The sequence below is a fragment of the Sesamum indicum genome, linkage group LG3 (genome assembly GCF_026168435.1).
Source record: "Sesamum indicum cultivar Baizhima isolate 11 linkage group LG3, ASM2616843v1, whole genome shotgun sequence".
NCBI classification, from domain to species: domain Eukaryota; kingdom Viridiplantae; phylum Streptophyta; class Magnoliopsida; order Lamiales; family Pedaliaceae; genus Sesamum; species Sesamum indicum.
Window position 1 is genome coordinate 2,431,222 of NC_142659.1, and position 10,087 is coordinate 2,441,308.

General features: G+C 30.8%; 1 protein-coding gene across 1 annotated transcript; it reads left to right on the forward strand.

Moving 5' to 3' along the window:
• The first annotated feature begins 4,968 nt into the window (after window positions 1–4,968).
• Window positions 4,969–7,090, forward strand: MYB94 (myb domain protein 94). Its single transcript, XM_011073337.3, has 3 exons — window positions 4,969–5,483; window positions 5,710–5,839; window positions 6,050–7,090. Exons 1-3 carry the CDS (start codon window positions 5,351–5,353, stop codon window positions 6,762–6,764), a joined length of 978 nt encoding a protein of 325 aa, XP_011071639.1. The 5' UTR covers window positions 4,969–5,350; the 3' UTR covers window positions 6,765–7,090.
• Window positions 7,091–10,087: the final 2,997 nt, after the last annotated feature.

A 10,087-nucleotide genomic window follows, 5' to 3' on the forward strand; every position in this document is an offset into this window, starting at 1 on the left:
TTATTTAATTATCATTAAAAAAATTAATTTACCATTATTTTTAAATCATAATAATTGATAATATAGAAATCAATCCATTTCTAGACAATTAAAAATAAACATTTTTTTAGAAAATTATGTTTTTATATATTGGGACTCGGAAAAAAATACTAATTTTATTTCTCTCTCAACTTTAATGAGGGAATGCAGTTTCCGTTCGTGTTCAATTGGCTAACAAAATCTTTTACGTGCATATATATAATTATACAAAATGCTGACTCATCAGTAAAGAATTAAATGAAATTTACGACTTAGGTATGGCACTGTAAGCAATGATTTCTTTATTTTAAAATTAAAATTGAAATTTTATGAACCAGTTCGATATTTGAGTTTGAATTCTACGAAACGTGTGGGTGTTTATCTCATTATATATCACTTTATTATAATTTATTAATTTTTAATTATGTTGATGTATCGAATTAATTGATATATTATTTAATAATCTTTTTATTTATTAAAATAATAATGTACTTATATAAGTATGATTTTTATTTAAAAAATAAAGAAGGTACGGCATCGTAAAAAATTTTGAAAAAACAGGAAGCTGACTTAGGCAAACGGCTCCCTATTTTGGTGCCATCTCATGATGTAGACTGTGCAGGTACGTACGTTGACAAGTAAATCAATTACTCGTCTTTCCCACCTATACATTGGCTACGTGGTACTCTTTTCTAATTGAGCCCATACCTAGGAATTGGAATTTCCATGTAGATTTTAGTTCATATACAGGGAGGAGGTTTCGTGTAACTATATGTAAATTTTTTATGATGTAAAAAATTACTTTTAGTATTTATGAAATTTATTTTCGTTTAACAAATAAATTCTTTCGTTAGTCAAAATTTATAGAATTTTGTTGATATTAACAGAAAAAATGAATGAAAATTGATATTTACCCTTAATTGACTTATTACTGACTTATTGTCTGTCAAATAATTTTTTTCAGATTAGACTATCCTTATAACGATGAAGATATACATCCTCATATGTATTAATACGTGAAGACGTATGAGGATAATTTGATCATATAAAAATTTGTTTGATCTGTTATAAGTCAATAATAAATCAATTGGGGCGAATATGGAACTATTACTGATATTTTTGTTAATATCAACAGATTTGGTGAATTTTGGCTAATGAAAGGATTTATTTGTTAGACGGAAGCAAACCTCCTTAGGATTGTTAGAATTTCTCAAATCACAGATGGTTTATGTGTAATTACACAAAATCTCGGGAGAATGGAGTGTAATTATCCCTATATATTGATAGATATATGAACTTTATTTTCTAATTCTCCTTCCAATATCTCTTGATCTTTTAATTATGTATTCTAGTTGGTCTATATAGAGCGAAGTTGAGGCTCCATGACTATGAAGTCATGAGTTCGAACCTCATAAATATAAATTATTTTTTTGCTACACTATAAATGATTACAGTTTGGAAATTATGATAAATTACTACTATTAACCACGGTTAAATAAAATTAAAGTAAAATTAAAATATTTACCACGTTTAGTCAATATTCACAATGGTTTTCAGACAGAGTCATTCTGACCACACTTGCAAAAACAACGGCTAATGACTGTTATGAAGCCATAATTAATTTGTATTTGCTACGATTTTCTTCTGTTGGCTATAATAATTAACTGTAATGGAAAACAATTACATTTATATTTTTCTATTTATACTTAACAATCAATAAGTTTTGTAGGGACACGTACCCGTATCATTATGGTCTATTTTTATTTGATTTTTCAAAAATACTAACCCCTTTTTTTTTTTTTTTAAGTAAGAGCAATGAAATATTATTAATGACAATAAATTGATTACAATTAAACCTGTCAGATCCAACAAATACTATTACAACAATCATACTCTGATCAATAAATCTAAACAACACCTACTATTCAGTAGAAACAACAAATCTACTATTCAGTAGAAACAACATCCCATGCATAAGATGGAATCCGAATACATGACCTTTAAAATCATGGGGCCTTAACTTCACCAATTAAACTGAACCTCATTCTCAATACCAACTCTTTATTATTGCAAACATTATACCACTACATATATAATTTCATAGCTACCAATTAAAGAACCATTATTGATGATATTTTTTTAACTTTTGAAAATGTTCACCAATCTTTATGAACTTACTATATGTCCATTTGCTTTTCATTTATCATTATAGTCAGTAATGTATAAAATTAAAAGTCCGACACTTAATCTAATGAATTTGATAGCTACCCTTTAAAATATACATAATTTTGAGTCATGTTTTTTTCCTTTATAAATGTGTAAGTATAAGCAAACTCATAAATGTTGTTCTTTATTTTATTTATTTTTTATATTCTAAATATATATTTAAGTATACTCGACTGTTGGTAATGAAATAAAATGTGTAGCAGAGTTGATATAAGATAATATGATTTGTATTATAAATACACATTATATGCGAAATAAAGCTAATAGCAACGACATATATTTCTTATAAAATATAGATTAAGGAAAAAGTGTTATTTTAGTCCGCTAAGTATGCATAATTTTAATTTTAGTCCAATAACTATGTCCATTTTTGTTTAGGTCCAGTAACTTATGAAATTGCTTACTTTTAGTCCTATGGCAGATTTTCGGATAATTGTACACCTATGCAACTTTTGAAAGACAGTTTTAGTCCATATGCACTTATAGGGGTAAAATTGTTCGAAAATCTGCCAGATGACTAAAAGTAAGCAATTTTGTAAGTTACTGGACCTAAACAAAAATAGACGTAGTTATTGGACTAAAATTAAAATTAGGCATACGTAGCGGACTAAAATAATACTTTTCCCTGTAGATTAACTTTGAATTTTTTGAGCAAATTAAAAAGAAATAATAACATCTTAATTACAACATAACTAAAACATTAAGATTACCGCTCTATGTATGCATTTCTATATAGTTAGTGATTATTATAAAGATATCATTTCATAAATGGACTATTTTTTTTCTTTTTTTTTTTTAATTTTTAGGCACTGCCAAAAAAAAATATTTTTTTTCTACACTATAAATTTTCGGGGCTTAAAAATCATAATAAATAAATACTATCTATCAGGGTCAGATAAAATCAATACAAAAAATAAATTTTGACCATAATTAATCAACATCCACTTTGATTTTACTTATAGTCAAAATATCTGTCATAATTTTTAATTAGCTGTCGTAAATATTTTAATCTTACTTTTAGAAACACCAACTAATAAATTAGGATGCAGTCGTGATTAATTAGTAATCTCAATATTTTTTTATTTTTAATTATGATAATTAGTTATAGTAAAAAATCATATTTATTTTAGTGGGGAGAGTTTAAATTGGAGTTTTGACCTCTAGGATTTGGTTTTTCAAACCATGGAAATTTAAAGAGATATTAGGGTGTTAATTACTTGTAATTAATATACTAATTATTCCCCAAAGAGGTCACTGTAAGTAGCCCAAACAAATAAAATAAAAATTGAAGTAATGATTACACCGACGCGGTTAATTTATCCTATATAGTAGCTGCTATTATTCGATCACTAATTTCCCAACACTTATTTTAATTAATTACCAGAGTGAGAGTTTCATTAATTCTTTTCGATCACAAGTGGAAACCCTACTTCAAAATTAAACGAAATTAGGGTTACATAGTTAATAAAAAACTTTCAGGGAAAAGTATTATTTTAGTTTGCTAAGTATGCCTAATTTTAATTGTAGTCCGATAATTATGTCCATTTTTGTTTAGGTCCAATAACTTATGAAATTGCTTACTTTTAGTCATTTGACAGATTTTCGGACAATTTTAATGAGTGCATATGGACTAAAACTGTCTTTCAAAAGTTGCATTATGGTAAAATTGTCCGAAAATCGGCCAGAGGACTAAAAGTAAGCAATTTTCGTAAGTTACTGAACCTAAATAAAAATAGAAATAATTATCGAATTAAAATTAAAATTAGGCATACTTAATGGACTAAAATAATACTTTTTTCAAAACTTTCACTAAGAAACTAACAGTAAATAAATATATATATATATATATATATATATATAAATGATAAGCGAAGGAACAAAAACTTGTTATATACTAGTGTAAACACTAGAAAAAATTTGCTATTATATACATTTTAATAGCTACGGATCTAAAGATAGTGGTAAATGATCATTATCAATCATGGTCAAATAAAATCGATGCAAAAATTTACTTTATTTATTATAATAGAAGTATTCTCCGTTAGCAAAATCACGGCCGATAAACGTTGCCTAGCTGTAGTAGATAACTATTTACTACGTATGATTATTTTATTTTAATCATGTTAATTAGTTATGATTAAATTTTATACTTCTTGTAGCGACATCAATTGAAACAAATTAATTACAGCCTTTTAGCAAATCAATATACTAATTAATTTTTTGTTTCACAACAACAAATGACTTAATAGCTATCAAAAAAAATTTAATATTAAAATTAGCATCAAAGTAATAAACAAGTAAAATTCTCGTTGTAATTAATTCATATTTTTAATATATATTTTAAACAGTTCGCTGCTAAATTCTTTAGCAATTAAATTTTCTTTGCTAAATTTATTAAAAAATATAGATTAACAATAAAGAATTTAATTGCTAATTAATTTGACTGTACACATTTTTTCCCTAGCTATTAAGTTAATTTTTTTAGAATTTTAGTTGATCTTCCATTTAGTTTATATATATAATATTATATTTTATATTGATGAGGACTGTACAAATAATATTGAATTAGCTAAGGTAATAAAATTCCTTTGTTTTTTGTTTTCTTCATCAAGTACATTAAAATGTTGTCATTGATTACCACGCGGTTTGTGAGGCAGAGAGGGAAAAGAAGAGAAAAAAATGAAGAAAACAAGAGAGAGAGAGAGAGAGAGAGAGAGGGGGAGAGAGAGAGAGAGAGGATCACTAAGCAAACAGCTGACTTTCTTGCAAGCAAATGAGTAAATGCTGTTTGCTGTCCGGTTTTGACTCTTTGGAAGGTAATAGCGCCCCTTTTACCCCTTCGTCTCTACATAGTCAGCCTAAACATCTACTTTGGTCTTTTCTCTATATATTCCCCAAGAGAAATCCCACCCCTTCAGTTAGACTCCTGTCCTGTCCCTGCATTTGCATTTCTCTCCTATCCTATACACAAACCTCTCCATCAAAATATACAAACCCTGCTTCAAAGAGGAGAGACAGAGAGAGAGAGAGAGAGAACAAAAACCCTTTTCTTGAATTAATCGAAAAAAGTTCACCTTTTCCTTTGTTGTTTTGATTCAAAATTGATATGGGAAGACCACCTTGCTGTGATAAAATTGGAGTCAAGAAAGGGCCATGGACTCCAGAAGAAGACATCATCCTCGTTTCTTACATTCAAGAACATGGCCCTGGAAATTGGAGGGCTGTTCCTACTAACACTGGTAAGAAAAACAGCAAGAAAATCAAAAGAAAATTTTTGTGGAATCTTTTCAATTTTCTACTCATTTTTCCTTTCTCAAGTTTTGGTTAGTTACAATCATTTAAAGCTGTGCAATAAATAGTCTGCAACTCACCACCACCGTCTATTAACTCCTGTGCTAGAATTCAAAATTTTCAGTTTGATTCCTCACTCAAATCTCTTTAATTAATTACCCTTTAACTTTTCAGGGTTACTCAGATGCAGCAAGAGCTGCAGGCTCCGGTGGACTAATTACCTCCGGCCGGGGATCAAGCGCGGTAACTTCACGGAGCATGAGGAGAAGATGATTATCCACCTCCAAGCTCTTCTTGGCAACCGGTATGTGTTTATATGCGTATATCTAATTTCCAAACCAAACAAAACGCATAGAACACACTAACTGTGAAGCCATGCAAGATCTCTTCAAAACTAGGGTTGGATCTACTAATGGACACTAATCCTAGCTAGCTCTCAAAAGCAAGATTCATACTTAATTGATTAAATTAGTGTGTTTTAATTAGAGTGTGTATATAATTTGTTTGTGTGCAGATGGGCTGCCATAGCTTCATACCTTCCTCAACGAACCGACAACGACATCAAGAACTACTGGAACACTCACTTGAAGAAGAAGCTGGCGAAGCTTCAAGGGCATGATGAAAAAGGCCAGAATGGGAGTTCACCTGATTCCAAATCAGTTTCAAAGGGCCAGTGGGAGAGAAGGCTGCAAACGGACATTCACATGGCTAAACAAGCCTTGTGCGAGGCTCTCTCCCTTGATAAATCAGGCACAGATTCGTCGACACTCGTTTCTCTCGACCCTCAAGAGACGATGAGGCTGCCTCAGACATCTACATATGCATCAAGCACTGAGAACATCGCTCGTTTGCTCGAGAACTGGATGAAGAAATCACCGAATTCATCTCAAACTGTCTCATCTGAGAGCACTAATTCGTTCAACAACCCTTCATCAGTTGGTATGAGTTCCAGCCCTAGTGAAGGGGCAATCAGCACAACGTTCCTCAGCTTCAATTCTTCGAACTCCGAGTCGGTGTCGGTGTCGGTGGAGGATCAAGAAGCCAAATTTGAGGCTGCAAATTTCACACCTGAAAATGGGATTGTTCAATATGAGAGCAAGCCCAGCTTGGAGACTCAAATGCCCCTCAGTTTGCTGGAGAAATGGCTTCTTGATGATGCTGCTGCACAAGGGCAGGAAGGGGATTTCATGGACATGGCCTTGGGTGATGAAACTGCTGATTTGTTCTGAGGAAGGGCTTAATTCTTCAGAACAACTGAGCAGTTTTAATCAGGTTTCTTTGTTTCTTGGGGGGTTTAATTTTAATAGGCTTTGAACTGAATAGTTTTTACTCTATATATATGTAGCCTGATGACAGAAAGATGAGATGATCTCTTCCTTGTGTTTCTGGGAGGAGCATAAAGTGTAAATTACTAGTAGTGTTAGACTCTATTTGCATATGTGGTGGATAGGAATAATTAAGCTCTTAATTCTTATCTTCTTGGAACAAAATGTTTGTACTTGTGCATCATTTGGTGTACATTTCTGAGAAATGAGAATTACGGTTTGACTTCTAATGGTTTGGGATTGAGCAAAATGCACAATTGTTTGGCTGCTAACTGGATTGATTGGCCTTGGCTTTGGAGTTGAAACTAAATTTGTGCCTGAATTATTCAATTTTGCCAATAATATTGTTATAAAATATGGCCATAACTCATTTGGTAGGTCCAGCTCAAACCACCCACACCTTTCACCAGGGTGGCTCAGTCCAATTACCAGCTTGACCCATTCTTTAACCCGGTCCATTATCCAACTCGGCTCCTCTTATATATTTACCCTTTTACAGCTGGTGAAACCCTAACCCTATTTTCACCATCTTCTCATCTCTCTCACTTCTCTCTAACTCTCCCTTCTGGGTTTTCCTCCTCTGTCGTTCTTCTTTCTCTCCAAAATTAATGCCTTCCCCTTATATATATCTCTGATGGTTTTCTGATGGAGACAACAATCAGAAACCTTCTTTCTCTTTCTCTCTTTAAATCAAAGACTTCTTTGTGAACGAATCTCCTGAGTGCAAGATTGAGTGATTTGACTAGTCCTCTTTGGACTGAGCCTTTGGTGGTTATTTGGGATTAGCAACCGTGAGAGGTTGCCGGTGTTGATGGTTGTGGGCTTCCCTCTACTGGATCTGGCCGCTGAGCCAATCGTTTATTTCTGTTCTCTCTTTTTTTATTTTTTCTTTTACTGCTTCTTCTTCTATAATTTTAAATCTTTGTGATACAGTTTTAAGAAAAGTAGGAAATCAAGATACAACTAAAGATTTATGGAATAAATTAGAAGAATTATATACTTAAACTTCTTTACCTAGTAAAATGTTTTTGCTTGAAAATTTTTTTCGTTGTAAACTGAATTTGTCTAAAACCAATAAAGAGGATTTGGACGATTTTACAAAATTAATTCAAGATATTAAACTAAATGGAGATAAAAATATTGATGATTATTCTCCTATTGTTTGATTAAATGCTATTCCTAAAACCTATATTGATGTTAAAGTTGCTATAAAGTATAGTGGAGATAACGTTAACTTAGACACTGCAATTAATGGATTAAAAACTAAAAGAAATGGACTTTAAAACTAATAAATCCAGTCAGGTCCAAAATGAGGTAAATCACGTTAGCGGAAGAACAAAGAACAAAAATTTTGAATATAAACATAGAAGACATAGTAAAGGAAGGAGTAGAAGTTGAAGTTGATGAAAGTCTAGAAATAGGGATGAAAAATCTAGGGAAAGAAGATGTTATAATTATGGAGGAAAAAGACATTATATTAAAGACTGTAAAAGTCATAACGAAATAAGAATAAAGAAGATGCTAATATGATTACTGAAGAAAATTCTGGAGAAGTATATATGGTTTGTGATGTTAATTCTATTCCGTCTTTTCTGAATATGAATGAATGGTTAATTGACTCTGATTGTACTTTTCATATGAGTCCTTTTAGAGAAATTTTTACAAATTATAAATTTGAAAAATTTGGGTTTTGTGTCCATGGCTAATGAAAAGCTTTGTGAAATAAAAGATTTTGGTGACATATGAAAATGGTTACAAGTTAACCATGAAAAAATTAAGGCATGTTCCTGATTTATGCCATAACTTGATTTCTTGTACTGCCCTGGAAGAAGATGGGCATGAGGGTAGATGGGAAAAAGAATTTATGAAAATAATGAAAGGGTCTATGGTTGTTTTCAAAGTTGAAAGAATAAGAAATTTAATGTATGCTCTGTAACTGTTTTGAAAAATGATAAAACTAGTTTATGGTATAAGAGATTAGGCCACATTAGTGTAAAAGGCTTAGAGTTATTACATAAAGAAGATGTTTTAACTGATAAAGTAAATAAAAAATGGATTTCTTGTGCACTAGAAAAACAACATAAGATTCATTTTCCTGCATCACCTCACCCAAATCCCTCATCATCATCCTGTACACTTGATTGTGTTTATACTGATGTATGCGAACATGCTAATAATGCCACTCATGATAGAAATAGGTATTTTCTGTCAATAATTGACAATTATTCTAGAAAAGTTTTTAGTTTCTTAATGAAACAAAAATCTAAAGTTTTTGAAAAATTAAAAAATTGGAAAACTTTAGTGGAAAATCAGATTGGCAAGAAATTGAAAGCTTTGAGAACAGATAATGGTTTAGAATTCTGTAATCAATAATTTTTTCGATTTGTGTAATGAATTTGATATTAAAAGGCAAATAAAACCACTCCCTATACCCCCCCAACAAAATGGAATAGCAGAAATGATGAATAGATCTCTGTTAAATAAAGTAAGATGTATACTAGTTAGTTCAGGTCTGTCAAGAATGTTTTGGGGAGAAACTATTTTAACTGCTGCATATTTAATAAATAGATCCATGCTTGTTGCTTTATTAGAAACAATAAATGAATCTTTGTGGTCTGAAAAACATGTTGATCTTTCTTCTTGCACATTTTTAGATGTTCTGCTTTTGATAAACTTGATCCGTTAAAAAAAAACTGTGTTTATTGGTTATCCTGAAAAAATTAAAGGTTATAGGTTATGGCTTAGAAGCCAACTTGATTTAAAATAATAATTAATAGGGATGTGACTTTCAATGAATCTGAAATGCCTTGCATCACTAATACACCTAGGAAAAACAAAGATGTAGATATAGAATGTACCTTTAATAAGATGGAGGAACCAAAGACAATAACCAATAAGGGAAAGAGATTAGGGAAGAAAATCAACAAAGAACTAATAATCTTGACGAGAATATAGAAAATTATGAACTTGAAGATAACTTGTAAAATTGTCAGCATGTTAGGGATAGGAAAAGAAGAGAACATAGGCTTCCTTTTAGATTTAAATTTATCTTGTGTTAAATGCTGAAAATTTTGAACTTAGTTCTTATGAAGAAGCTTTACAATCTGCTAATTCAAAACATTGGATGGAAGCTATGAATGAAGAAATGAGATCCTTGCATGCTAATAAAACTTAGGTTCTAGTTTCAAAACCTAATAACTATTCTGTTGTTAATTATAAATGGATTT

Bases quoted from the DNA above. Each gene is read 5' to 3' on its own strand.
- MYB94 (XM_011073337.3), top strand. From the start codon at position 5,351: ATGGGAAGACCACCTTGCTGTGATAAAATTGGAGTCAAGAAAGGGCCA. The intron at 5,484-5,709 runs GTAAGAAAAACA...TTAACTTTTCAG, and splicing joins GGCTGTTCCTACTAACACTG to GGTTACTCAGATGCAGCAAG. The intron at 5,840-6,049 runs GTATGTGTTTAT...GTTTGTGTGCAG, and splicing joins CAAGCTCTTCTTGGCAACCG to ATGGGCTGCCATAGCTTCAT.